We start from the raw sequence: 13,962 nt of genomic DNA, 5'->3' as shown, positions 1-13,962 counted from the left end.
TAGTCCATATTAAAATCTAGTGGTATACATTGGTAGCGTGACTGCAAGGACAGTACTTACGGTATTAAACCGGTAAATTACACAAGGGAATAAATAAAAAGGGACTTGGCAGACACCGTTTATGTTGCCATGTGGGCGAATATGGTGCAGTTATATTGGCGAAAAGTGCCTGGAAGGCATACATTGACTGGCCTAAGGTGGCGGAGTTAAAATAGTTCCCATTGTTAAGGAGTACTCATATATTTTCTGAGGCGTGAACGGTTGGTGGTACGGAAACATGATGAAGCCAAAACACGCAGAGGTGCGGTTGATAGATAGTTGGCAGTTTGGTTTATCTGTGGTCTTGCATTAATTAGAGGAAAATTTAGGTATAGAATGGACACGTCGGGCTTTCTAATTTACAACTGAAGTTGTATGGAAGTCTTTGGAAAGTCGGGTAAACTTATGACTTCTAGCGAGAATCGCGCCAGGGTTTGACAACCGCTCGGTCAAGTAAATACCCGTATGCGTGTAACAGTATTTAGGTTTGGAGACCTTGTTCCCGTTTTCCCGTAAGCTAGAAAGCTTTATGTTCTTGTAATAAGGTGTATAATTTACACTGCTTTGTGTCAGAATGACAACAATTTCAACAATGTCATCCGTAACTACAGCTCAAGTCGCGTCTGTCTTTACTTATATCATATGAGACCAACAAATAGGTCGCGCTTTTTATTGCACCAGATGATATCAGGTATTACATATAGACCATTAATAAACACATAAAGCGCCTGACCAAACTATATAACCAAATTGACCCCTCCCACCCCTCAACCACAAGCGATTATAACTGTGGCTGATATAGTGTGTGCGTGTATGAAGCTTTAAGGCAATCTTTATTCTTTCTCCTGATAATGCTGATAGAATTGTTGATTAAAATGTCAAGGAGTTCAATTATGTTTTAAAATGTTTTAACAGGACTGAGGGTTGGATCTGCCTCTGATATTCGCAACACGTTTGGTTTGGTAAAAGTAACCATTTCAAATTTCCTATTTTCCACAAGAAAAGAAAGCTACGGATGAATACAATTTTTTATTTTCTCCATCCACCGTCTACTGGTTTATCTGCTCGGTCAACACAGAACAATTTCAGTTTCCGCCATCTTCGTCTACGGCTCGTTTAGCTAAGGTTAACCGTGGCAGCTATGCTCCTTATGTAAATATGTATTTGTGTGGAGCTATACATAACAAGCTGATAAAGGTCGGATGGAAAAGCTATCCTACGCCAGAACGCTTTAATGCATGCACGCTTCTTAACTTCATGTCCGTCTCCGATGTGCGAATGGCGGAGATGGGGGCAAAAAATTAGCGTCTCAACGTCACTGGAGTACTCCTCTTGTTCTTTTGTTCTTTATCCTTTTGCCAAAATTCAGTGCAGTCATCTTGACTGAATTTTGATTAGAAGGTTCTATATATTTTCTGTCCGTTGGTTAGTGTACGAAAGAGTATACAGGATCATTGTTAACGGTTTCTGGCATGGTGTTCGTTGCCCTGGACGTTTTTCTTTTAAGCCAGGAAGCGTTGATCCTTATTGGTGGGTTTGATTTTTGATTTTGGTCAATGTATGCCACGTTTTGTGGATTATTTATATCAGCTGAGTTCGCGTATCTAAAATATGTGGTATTAAGGCTTCATTTTATATATATATATATATATATATATATATATATATATATATATATATATATATATATATATATATATATATATATATATATATATATATATATATATCTGTTGTTTTATTGTCCCGTTAGGGATCTTCTGTTCAGTTGATAAATTATGTACCAACCTTATCCGCCATGTTCGACGGGGCCTGATGGTCTTGGATTTGGGACACATATAGACTTAACTTCTTTAAGGGTCAGTTTGTCTAAAGCTATATTTAACTTTTTCTGTTATGTATGAATCGTTGCCACCTTGTGTGGCTTGGCCTGATGGCCCGTGTTTTGGGCCACCTTATGTGATTTATTTATTCTTTTAGGGTCTGATTTATTGTTCGTATTAGTCCCAGGCCATACGCCGTTTTTTCTTTTGTAAAGAAAAACGGAGAAAAGACTATGTTGTGTAGTATGTGTTGGTAATTATTGATAATATGTTAGTACCGATTGAAAATGTTCGCTTATCAGGGTTAAGCAGTGGTATCTGATAATTGATTGAAGGTCTTGTTAAGTGATGGTGAAGTTGGGTCAGTTTGTTTTAAAGTTCAGTTTTGTATCGAATGAGTTTTGTGATTGTGTCCTAAATTATTTGTACATTACTGAGGCGTACCCACATTAGTTCGTGTTAGTAGGCGTCGGTGTTTCAACCGCCATCAAAGGTGGTATCAGCCGCATTAACGTCGCCTGGTCCCCTAGTGGTGCCTGTTTCGGATAATCTTTCTAGTTGCTGAGCTCCCTCTCAACCAGAATAGACACGCGGGCTAAGCTTATTTTGATTTATTTTTGCTATGCTTTGATTATGTTTATTTTCTGTATTATTTTTATGTTTTATATATACTATATGTGTAGGGTCAAGTTGTTGATTAGATGGTATTCGGTGTTATGTATATATGTGATTTCTAATTGTATTGTTACGAGTCTATGCTCTTAAAAAGGTAACAATAAAGAGTGAGAGGCAGCAAGCTTTGTAAAATTCAACAAATATTTTATTTACCTGTAATACATAGTGAAAATGAATAAAACGAAATTACGGTACTTTGAATCAAATACTAAAATAATCCTAGATTTACAGAAAAGTCTTAATAATAAAAGTTTTGAATAAACCTTAGTAGAAATCCGAACTAAATTCAACGCTGAAGGTGTTGATGTCCCTGTGGATGGCCAACAATCTTTTCTTGAAACACAGTAATACAATCCAAGAGGAAATCTTTATTTGAAATTTCAGTATAAATTGAAGTCTCTATTTCCAAGAATGTTAGAGGAGCACTTTTGTATTTTCAGAGAAGAAATAATTTGAATAATTCCAAATCAAATACTGTACACAACAATAACTTGATTCTGCTTGGGTGTTAAAGCAGGAATGAATAATCTTTCCAGTGGCAAGATTATATTCTCCTCTACTTGAGCTCTTGTCACAATTAACATTTTCTAAAACCAAACTATTACCTAACGGAAAATAACCTTCAAGGAAGTTCTTTATGTTTACAAAATAAAATGTATGTTATTACTAGAAAGTCTGTTACTAAAATTACTAAAATTATAATATATAACCATAAAATGGCATGCACGCCAAGTAAATTGTAGGGGAATTCCAATATCATAGACCCAGACCCCCAAAAACATGTTTACTTCTATTAATAATGATCCTGATATTGAGCCCATACAATAATAAAAAAGCGATAATTCAGGTTAAGCAGATAATGAACTTTATTTTGGACAAGGTTAAATCCAACATAAAATGTTAGATTACAATAGCATATAATAAAATAAAAGAAATTATCTTTTCTTTAAAACCTAACTAATAAACAATGTAATATATATATATATATATATATATATATATATATATATATATATATATATATATATATATATAACACAGTATATCATGCAGGGGTTTATGTTTTTCACCTTTTCCCTATGGCAAAATAGTACCCCGGGATATTGTTATATATCGAATCGATTTTTAGCTCTTTATTATAGCAATTCTGGGCATGGTAATAGGGCTTCGGGGGGCGTTTGTATTCCTTGTAATGTGCGTCTTTCTACGCTATATTTGGGACAATTATCGATAACATGTTAGAGCTATTTTGGGATAGGACAACGGTTGATGCCTGGTAAGAACCTTGCTAAACTGCGATAATACAGTTTCTCAAGTTTTCAGTCTTGTGATGACTCTAGTTTTATGCAGATTTAACAAGTACTTGATTTTGTTTATTGTACAGGATGTGTCGTACGAGCTTTGTTTATAAATGGAGCTTTTATCGTGTGGTCGTCCCCCACCCCCCTGCGTAAAGCCCTCACACGGAAGAACCACTGCTGCTGAAGGTCGTATTGGGTAAAAGGAGTTTGAACCGTCTGTGTAAATTTTGGTATAGCCTTCGTATATGCCATCTATATCCGAGAGATTTTGGCTCTCATTTTCTATCCGCTGATATTCTTTTGTCTCATATGTTAGTGCCCTAAGGTTTATTTTTTCGGGATTTGCATGTCCATATGGCATAGTCGGTGTATTTTGTTTGTTCTGCCTGGATATTAGGCATTATTTTAACTCATGGATAATTTCCCCCTAGGTAGTTCGGGACCAATTTGTGCCTAAATGGCTTATTGCATCTCTCGATTAAAGTTCTAATAGAGTGCGAATTGCCGTAGATTCATATCCTTGTCCCAGACCTCAAGTGCAGTTCATCCCGTCTTAGCTTCAGAGGTGGTTTCCATGCTAGGATTAGAAGCTCCTCCCCAGAGGTGCTCTTGAGTGCGTTGGTGTAGATAATTAGAGCTTGATACCCCATTTCTCCCAAAAACAAACTGGTACTTCTGTGGCCTCAATTTTGCTAATAGGCCCTTGAAACAAGCAGGATATCGCAGAATCTTGTTCCTATTTGACAACGAGTGATTGTCTTTTGTCACCCTGATTAGAAAGAATAAAATGAGCAATTAAAAGAAGATCACTGTAATCAAAACCTCTTGATTTGCATTAATAGAAGAAAAAGTGACCTCATCAAAAACAGACCAATAGACGTGTTAGCGAAAGGAATAACTTCCTGGTCAACATCTTTTTCAAGAGCTCTTTTTGCATATCTCTAGTACCTGCACAAACAGGGTATGAATCAGGGATTTCAATCTCAACACGGTCAACTTTCTGATCCAAATAAGGCTTGTCAGTTACAAATGGATTAACCCCAACCTTATCTCCAGTTAGGTCATTGCTTAGAAAATAAATAAATACACTCGGTGTTCAAAGAACTCACAGCTCCAACAGTCACGGGTCCTGAGACTAAGTCTGATTACACATTGACACAATGGAGAAGAACATTAACAAAACTGCACTATACTCGCTGAATGAGAACACTTTCACTAGCAGAAGGTTTCTCAGACAAAAATAAACTACCTGATAATAAAAGAGTCTAAAAAGTCCCTTCGTCCCTTAATATTTTTATAGGGATAGGCTTGGCAGAGTCACGAAAAAGATATATGGAACCTTTTAGCATGATTTATTCATAATTTTCCATAATAAAGTTTGGTTTTCTTTGACTCAACAAATATATTGATTTTAATATATGACCGTGATCTTGACTTCCTGAAATAAGAATATTTTTGTAATAGTTCTATCTTTATTCTTTTTCTTGTATTTAAATCTTTTGCAATCAGAAATAACGTGCCCTTTCTTCTTTCAATAAGTTCCCATAGGAAGAGATATGGATTTCTGATCAGTTTTATCAGAAGTTTGATGTCTAAAAGTTGTGCCAGATTGAGATTTGGAAGTACTCGTATGATACTGAGATGGTATTTTACCTAAAAACTGCTGAGAAGAAGACGTACTGTCAGCTGAAACTTTGTGAGTCAAAGAATAGTCATCATCTATTCGAGTAGCATTTTCTAAATATTGAACCTTTTGCTCATCAAGATAGCTCTTGACATCAATGTGGACGCAGTTGTTGAACTCTTCAATTAATATGAGTTGTCTAAGGTTACAAAAATCCTTATGAAACTTTTTGGATGAGCACCACCTATCAAGCAGTTGTTCTTTTTCCTCTAACAAATTCACCATGGATTTGTCTAGCTTCTCTTCTGCAATTCCTAAACCTCTGTCGATATGCCTCATGTAACAAATCATAACCTTTCAAGATATATTCATTAACCACATCATTACTAGCATTTTCTAGTACAGAGAGTGAAGTTTAGACTTCACTAGCATGGCAATAATAAAGTTCTATGCTCTCTTGACCATTGCAAAATTTCAGCAAAATTTGCCAAAATGATTAAAATATTGACGTAAATGTTTCTTTAAAATGGGGTACTAGCATAATATTTCTGGTAGCATCAAAACTTGTAATCGTGTGTATAGGAGATGATTTCTTTCCGTTTGACAGTTTAGTTAGTCTAAATTGCATTTCATTAAGAATAACACAACTTACTGGCCGATAAGATACGAGGAGGCAACAAAGATGAACCTACTTGACCGTATCATAGCTTTTGGCATCGGCCGATATTGAAGTTTGGTCTTCAAGAATTTATGAAGTCGAATGATTTGGCGTCAGTTTTAAATTTAAACATGTAATGCTTGAGTAACATTTTTAGTTGAAATATTTGTAGAAACTCGAATATGGACTGTTTTGTATGGACTGTTTCTGTGAGTTAAATTGCTATTGTTTATGTATACTCGTTGCTTCAGCAAAGCGTTCCCGACAAAGGGAGATTAAGCAGATCCGAAATAACTGGCAAGTCATGGCTGGTAACGAGGTTGTCGTTTTTACCAACTGCACTAGAATGAAGCGTTTTAATATTATTGATGAATACGAAATACAATCTATAACAACGAAGTAACTGGTAGGAAAGAGAATTCCGTTTTTTATGCAAGGAATGTGACAGAATCCATAGACATTTCTGTCTTGAAAAGCAACTAATCAAATACCACAGCTGTGACAATTTAGAAAACATAGCTTAAATGGTATTGATCCTATTATCTGTGTATTGATCCCTTAGATCGCCGGTACATATCCTTGTGTTTAGTAATAAAAAGGAGGGATATTTTTGAACTTTGATAAAAATAATAGTAGTGTATATGAGAGAATACCTTATGCCTTTAAATGTGTGTTAATAAATGTCGACCCTTGACCCTCTTGATAATGGCTCTCCCACCACTTCAACTACATCCACAGTTATTTTATACAAATTTTACCGAGCTACAGAACCCATGCAATAATAATTGCAGGTTCAATAAAATGTCAACAGTAGGTCACAATAACGCATATACCTGGGGGATGCTTAAATCAATACCTGTGCCACATGATCACTTTAAAATTAGGTCGATGTGAACCAGCTTTTACATGTTTTAATTAGTATTTTCTTTAATCATGACAATTGGAAATACCATTTACTTGCTACAGTTTGCACACCTACTTACTCATTACAAACACTACTGCTACAATGACTTTTCTCTAGTTACTAATGTTGCTTCTACTACTACTACTATAGAACTGCTTCTTTTGCTGCTCGTCTTGTTGTTATTACTATATAATGAAAGATTCAAGTTCAGCAGTAAGCATCACTACATGAGGTATTTAATATATGTTTGTAATCAACAATAGGTGTTAACTATAACGAAATTCATTCTAAGTTGTAATTCTATTTGAAATAGGAGATTCAATGTAAATTTACATTTAAAAAAAGGAAAGGAAAATGCAACCTACGACCTACCTTTGCAACATTTTTAAAAATATTTTTAGATATTACCCCTGCATATTTTGCTTTTATCCGAATTTTACGATTTTATAAGCTTATTTACATAATGACAAAAGCTTTGATATATCTTATTTCCTTATGGATAATGCAAATTAAAAACTTTTCAATATTTTTTTTAATAATTTAGTTCGCACACCATACTATTGTGAACGACAAACTTGTAAATATGATGTTGGTTAACTACGCCACTACTTGTTCAAACCGATGGACCTCTAATTCAATCTCAATTTGAGTTCTAATTTGAGGCTTTGATGTGCTGAAGTTTTGCAACAAACTATGGTATATTAACAACGGCAGCGCCTGTTCTGTTAGCACAAGGTTTCAAATTTCGATTTTCTCTATTTTCCGTTACATTGTTTGAATTCATTGAAAGAAAAACGAGGTATAAAGAACAGCAGGGTTTTCTACAAGAAAGTTGTAGAAATCAGCTTGTGGTTACATTGGCGTCTCGAGATAGACGAGAGAGCCACCTGGGCGATGGTTTGTGAGTACCAAGGTTGCAATGCTTATATTAAAAATCGTTCAAACATTGGAGACAAGTTTTAGACTCAGAGCACAGATTCTTAGTACTTCTTAAACAATACTCGTACAGAGTTCAAATTTGTGGGTCTTTTCTTAAATATATGTTTTGAAAAGACCTACATTTCTTCATTATAACATAAATAATGTGACTGAATATCAGAAGTTTATTTAATTAGAAGAACCAACAATTTATGTTGCGTACATACTAAATTATTACTTATAGAAATGGGTTAGACTTATCTAGACTTTGCCTTGTATATATTTCAATGCATTCTGCCGTACTATCTTAATGGAATTTGTTAAATTATCAATATGTTTCATTAATTAGCAATGTATTCTTGTACGTGAAACGGTTTTTCATTTTCCTCTTCTCAAAATCCATTTTATTATTGTCAAAAATAATTTTCATTTCTTTCTAGATTTTATCAGTTAAACATTGATAGAAGTGATCCGTCTTGTGGTGCGTGGAGTTCAGTCCAGAAAATCTTTGTCCTCCTGTTAGAAACGGAAACTTTTTCTTCTGAGGATGGAAAAAGAGCTGATCACGTTGTCTTTCGCGTTTTTTTCTCCGACAAACTTTGAATTCAAATTGGCATGCGAACATGGCTCGTGTGAGTCCCTGAGAAATATCTTGTCATCTACTGTAGCTCTGGTTTTCATTTTTATATGTTTCGTTTTCGCATTTTGTCTGATGTGTTACATGACTGGCTTCAAATACGGTCTACAATACAAGGGCGATGTGCAGACGAGCATCCATCTCGACAGAACGGACACGAGAATATCTCAAGAAAACAGCCAACTGTCATCTGCAAAATATCGTCGAAATATCAGAACACCAGTGAGTAAAGAATTTGATCGTGTTCGTGGGGTACGTAAGGTCATAGTTGGTGAGGTCCAGGGACATACAAGTACAACATGTGTAACGAACCCAGTGCCTGCACAGCGTAGCCAGATAAAATCTCACAGCAATGCGGATATCAGAAACATTGGTAAATTTGTTGTATTTTTTATACTTATTTAAAACGTACAAGTCCATTCCCACATACATAAAAATCGGTCTATCTGCCTATCTATATCGGTCAAGAACATTGTTAATAAGAAAATACGTTGCTCTTTGCCTTAGCCAACGAAATAATGGAGTTTTATCAAAAGGGCAACACAGACAAGTTATCGTTGCCCCTTCATGTACAACCCCGTTTTAATTAAAGTTCCATCACTAAATGGATGTGTATGTAAGCGGAATACATTTCTGCATTCTATTTATCAGAGAGAGAGAGAGAGAGAGAGAGAGAGAGAGTCTGCTAGCGAATGTTTAGGGATGATTTTACGTACTCAAACTCTTACTGATAAAAATTCAGTCACTTAAATCAACATTTGAAAATTTAAAATCTGTGTTAAAATAAAACGTATTTGAATTCAAAATTGAATAAGTTGGATTCATTTTCACATATTTTAGGTCGCAGAGGACAAAGAAATCTCAACAGATTTCAGACAAGGACGGAGGATTTCGTAACATGTTCCGCTGCACAGCACTGTGTTAATACAGATGCAGATAGGTACGAGTTTAACATTGTGTTAATACAGATGCAGATACGTACGAGTTTAACATTGTGTTAATACAGATGCAGATAGGTACGAGTTTAACATTGTGTTAATACAGATGCAGATAGGTACGAGTTTAACATTGTGTTAATACAGATGCAGATACGTACGAGTTTAACATTGTGTTAATACAGATGCAGATAGGTACGAGTTTAACATTGTGTTAATACAGATGCAGATACGTACGAGTTTAACACTGTGCTAATACCGATGCAGATAGGTACTAGTTTAACTCAACTAATCGACATCGAAACGTCACTTGTAGTAAAATGACGAACACAGAGGTTTTCTTACAAGGCGCTGGATCAAATAAGCACTTGATATCACATTTATGCATGCACCCGTACCAGCATTTACATTATGTCGCTGTGTAAATTCATCTCTTCCAATACATTATTTTGTTGCTTGTTTGATACTGATCGTACTTTTGTAGAAACCGACAAAAGCGTCTGCGTGTTATTTTTTCCCCAATTTTTAGCAAATGATTTATTTCGTGCGCTTCCAACGTTTTATTCAATACTGTGTACTACATGTGCCATTTTAATGTCATGAAGGCATAAATGCCACTTTCTCTTAATACTTAACATACAAAACTTTTTGAGTCAGCCAAACAAATACTAAAGCCTAAACCTCTTCACAAGAAACAATAAATAACTCATGTGCAATGAAAATGAAGAACAGGATTATAATACATTGGCGCCAAATTACAAATTCATGTGTCTCAATAGGTCTAATTTTCAGATTAACATAAGTAATTACTTACCTCTCTTTTACTCTTTGCATAGCCCTGTCATTTCGATATCCAGCGACATGACGTATATTCGTGAAGGTAAGTAATTTTGATAATACAGATGTTAAAACTTTTTACATAATTTATTTTCTGCGTTTACAATCATTTTAAACTTAAAATATAATTATAAAAAAGATTTAAGCTAATATGAGTGAAATCATAAGAATGAACTTGGTGTGTGCATTTGTTGGGATACATTTATTGAAATTTGTCATCGAAATAGTTGGAACAAAAATGGAGCGACAACTTTTAGCTTGGATTTCTAATCAGGCCGATTAAAAATAAATATAAGTTTACTACAGTAAAGCTAAAATATGTTACTTAATATGGAAATTAAAGTTAGGCACTTTTCTAAGCATGTAACTTATAAGAAAACAATATTGAATATTGTGATATGTTTCTTTAAAATCACGAAGAATCCAGTCTGTGGAAAACAAATGGAAAATCTTAAAGTACTGTCGTAAGATTATGTACAGAAACAATGAAAAGAGATTAAACTAAAAGCACAACATTTCTCTTAAGAGAAAGATTGTAATATATTCAGATATAGTATTAACAACTTTGAAATATAAAACAGTAAAATTTATAATATTTAATTATGGCGGTTGTAGGAAAATAGAAGAACGGAAAAGCCTGATATATTACTTCTATTGCAATAGACTCAAAACATGAATTTGTGATAAAATAGGTTTTAATGACTGATGACGATTTTAAGAGACATTTTCAGTTTCTTTTTATACCAGAGACAGAGAAACAATAATATATTCAGCATCCCACAGGTACATAACAATACTAGAAATTTCCAATGATGAATTAAATGGATTACAAATACAAGCATTTTGTGGAAATCAAACTTTTCCCTTCACAAGGAATCTAAAAGATAAGATTTTACGTAAGCGTATTGAAAAATGTGTATTAAATATGATTTAAAGTTTGAAATGCATAAAGATTCAAATTGGAAGTAAAAGAAAGAGAGACGAGAGATAAATTTCATCAGATTGTATCATTATGAGCTAAGATAACCATGGATAGTGTCGCTCTTTCACCTTAAAATGGAGTCTTTATCTAGAAAATAAAATAAAACACTTTTAATGTTTGGTTGCATTTCTAGTTAGCATTGATAAGAATATTTCAATCTCTTTAACATTTCATTTTCATGTTTCTTTTTAATTTTGTTAAACAATTTCGTCTTTTATTGCAATATGTACAATAGTAAATTATTTTTAAATTGCAGGACCTTTTTGTCCTTTGTATAAAATGCCATTTAAAACGCCAGTGCTCGAAGAAAGTCTTTCATTACTTAATTTTATTTGTGACGTATTAACGATTCAGACATTCCATAGCATGTGCTACTGTTGGAAAGCTTAGTTAAATGTGTTGCAGTCCAAATAGAAAATCTCAGTTAAAACAGTCATCAATGAAAAAACAAAGTACTGGGTCTTTGATATACGCCATTTAAATTAATAACCGTAACCTGTGAACTAATTTTTCACAATGTTAACTATTATTATGGTATTGGTTTTATTTAACTATTTTGTATAAAAAACCTTCCTTTAAAAACAAAAATGTTGGTCATTTTATAAAAAAGCAATGATAAACAAAATCCTTTATACTCAGTCTCTATTAAATCTAGAGCAGACTGTTTTTTAAAATAGGTTTTCGCTTGCTCGTATGCTATTTAAATGTTATAACGTTTGATCAGTATCATAACTTGAATCTTCACTTGAGAGTTTAAAATTAGTCCTAGTGGTCTAAAACTTAAAAGAAAGAAATTTTTTCGAAATAAATTAATGATTTATTTGTTTATTGTTTTTAAACTAGAATTCCTCCAAGATCATAATTTGAGAATATTTTGTTTCGAAAGAATTGTTGGTTTATATATTCAGGTTTAATATATTTTCGTAGTAGGAAAGTAGAAAATGGTTTTAATAAATATATAACTAAATTATAGGAACTTTGACAGACATTATTTGCTACATTTAACTCGTTTAATCTTACGTATGTTAATTTACCAGTAAGTTACATTACATTCCTTTCAGTTTTTCCTTGTCCATGTGTTATTCGTTCATCGTCTTTTAACTCATTTGTATTGCATACTGGATTTTTGTTAACATCGTAACTAGTTCCACGCAGGATTTATAGGTTACTACATTTGTATGGGAAAATATGAACGAGTTTTGGGATGGAATACTGCACGACCTTGGGAGTAAAGTATATCCTTCCGACAAAACGAGTAGGCAGTAACCTTTTTATTATATGCTCATTTTTTTAATTCTACCTAAGGTTTAATTATATAAACACAATGCACTACAAGAAACAACGTAAATGAATGTATGCCGCATTCCAAACTAAATACACAAGCGCATATTCATCATTACACAAATCAACATTATTACTGCGCACATAACTCCGCCCAGATAAATTTGAACTTAGTCGCGCGCTCGACATAACTTTTGAAAGAAAATTGCGTGTCTAGTTAAAATTGAAATTTGGAGTCATATTGTGAATGAATGTACATTGCAACAACTTTTCCATTTGATCTGGAATGAATAGATTTTGGTATTTTTTTCGATTATAGGAAATTTCGTGATTATGGACTGGATTTGCATGTGACGATTACATGAAATACATGAGATTTAATAAGCTAGGGAGAAGCGTATTGACATCTGCAAATGTGTTTCTGTTTCTGTCATTGAATGTTTGAAATATAATGTGGTAAAAATATGAAGTCTTTCAATTGCAATTATCAAAAGGACGCTATGGAATTTAATGCTTATTTCATTTTGAGTGCAGTAAGTTGGATGCAGTTGCACTTATCATCGAAATTACAGCACAATTTCGAAATGTGTAATCCAGATTGAAAACCTATGGCATGGCTCATGTAATTCGGTTTTGCAGAACTAAGAAAATACATTTTGAGGAAATTCAGGATGTAAAACTGTAAGTATATTTTATTTTGCCATTCTTATCACCAGCTAAAGAAGAGAGTATATGACTTGTCACTTGTATGTTATTTGTAAGGACCTTATCTTGCGTCTATTACATACTGTAGCTAGCCTAAATCTGTAACATTGTATCAACGCGGAATGTGCCAAAGCAGTTGGTATGTGGCAGTCCACGAAACATCTGTTTTAGTTCATTCAGGAACAAATTTAAACAACCACAACGTAAAGAGCCTCTTACGCGAGTGTACATGATTTGTGTACAATCAAAAGTGCTGGCGTCTGCGTCCATTGTTTGTTTACAATAGAAAGTAGTTCATTTATGCACGTGAATGCTATATGTGTATTGTCGCGCGAGTTCAGTATTGGGTAATAGTGAACGATTCTGACAATGTAAAGTTAATGGGGAAAAAAATGAGCATATAATAAATTTAATTTATTATACAATTTTAAATAGAAAAGAACATGTCTGCTTTGCTCACTGCACATATTGATTGTAATCCGTGTTGAACAGTCTACCTGTTCCATATGATCTTTTAGCATGCGTACATCTTAGATCTAGCCATAAGCAATAGTCATCTGTATAAAGTTAACAGTGATATTACTGAAATCGGTGTTCTTCTGATCTTCGTGAAAGACGTTTTTCTTTTGTTTCTTTAAAGTGA

The 13,962-nt window shown here is 33.8% G+C and overlaps 1 protein-coding gene and 1 long non-coding RNA gene across 3 annotated transcripts in view; both read left to right on the top strand.

Annotated features, from left to right (window-relative positions):
* The window catches only part of LOC149802062 (uncharacterized), a 31,902-nt gene extending 22,294 nt beyond the window's left edge, over positions 1-9,608 (top strand). For both annotated transcript variants that reach the window (XR_016420777.1, XR_016420778.1), the window contains exons 2-3: positions 8,383-8,952; positions 9,420-9,608. This is a non-coding gene — a long non-coding RNA (uncharacterized LOC149802062). The remainder of the gene's footprint in view (positions 1-8,382; positions 8,953-9,419) is intronic.
* Positions 9,606-13,962, top strand: part of LOC149802061 (uncharacterized) — a 42,004-nt gene continuing 37,647 nt past the window's right edge. The window contains exons 1-2 of the mRNA XM_089956465.1: positions 9,606-9,709; positions 10,351-10,394. Of these exons, the coding sequence (XP_089812591.1) occupies positions 10,376-10,394 (19 nt within the window). The 5' untranslated portion in view covers positions 9,606-9,709; positions 10,351-10,375. The remainder of the gene's footprint in view (positions 9,710-10,350; positions 10,395-13,962) is intronic.

This window comes from Sinohyriopsis cumingii, chromosome 4 (assembly GCF_028554795.1).
Source record: "Sinohyriopsis cumingii isolate HCF-2022 chromosome 4, ASM2855479v2, whole genome shotgun sequence".
In the NCBI taxonomy this organism is placed as follows: domain Eukaryota; kingdom Metazoa; phylum Mollusca; class Bivalvia; order Unionida; family Unionidae; genus Sinohyriopsis; species Sinohyriopsis cumingii.
Note: the sequence above shows the minus strand (reverse complement) of the source record. Positions and strands in the feature narration are given on the sequence as shown.